The sequence below is a fragment of the Penaeus monodon genome, chromosome 30 (genome assembly GCF_015228065.2).
Source record: "Penaeus monodon isolate SGIC_2016 chromosome 30, NSTDA_Pmon_1, whole genome shotgun sequence".
Classification (NCBI taxonomy): domain Eukaryota; kingdom Metazoa; phylum Arthropoda; class Malacostraca; order Decapoda; family Penaeidae; genus Penaeus; species Penaeus monodon.
Window position 1 is genome coordinate 17,610,961 of NC_051415.1, and position 292 is coordinate 17,611,252.

The 292-nt window shown below is 31.5% G+C and overlaps 1 protein-coding gene across 1 annotated transcript in view; it reads right to left on the reverse strand.

The window, feature by feature from the left end:
* Nucleotides 1–292, reverse strand: part of LOC119592586 (cohesin subunit SA-2-like) — a gene marked incomplete at its 5' end in the record, with an annotated part of 30,625 nt that overhangs the window by 752 nt on the left and 29,581 nt on the right. Inside the window, 1 exon segment of the mRNA XM_037941464.1 lies at nt 48–111. Within this exon segment, the coding sequence (XP_037797392.1) occupies nt 48–111 (64 nt within the window).

Consider the following 292-nt stretch of genomic DNA (forward strand, 5'->3'; position numbering starts at 1 on the left):
TTTGAAAAAAATGGCACACAGGAAGAGCTGATGAAGAAAATACAAACCTCTGAATTTACGTTTATAAAATGCAGAACTACCTGGTCGTGGAGTACTCATCTCACTGCGGAACTTGAAATGAAAATATTAGTCACTGGCTGTACCACTTTTGTTTTGATTTGAAAGTGCAGCAAAATCTACACTTACAAACTCATTGACAGTACATGTATGCATAAAATGTCAATTATATTTAACATAAGAGAAGAAACAGAAAGAGGATGTTTAAAAGAAATATTAAATAAATAAAACAAGT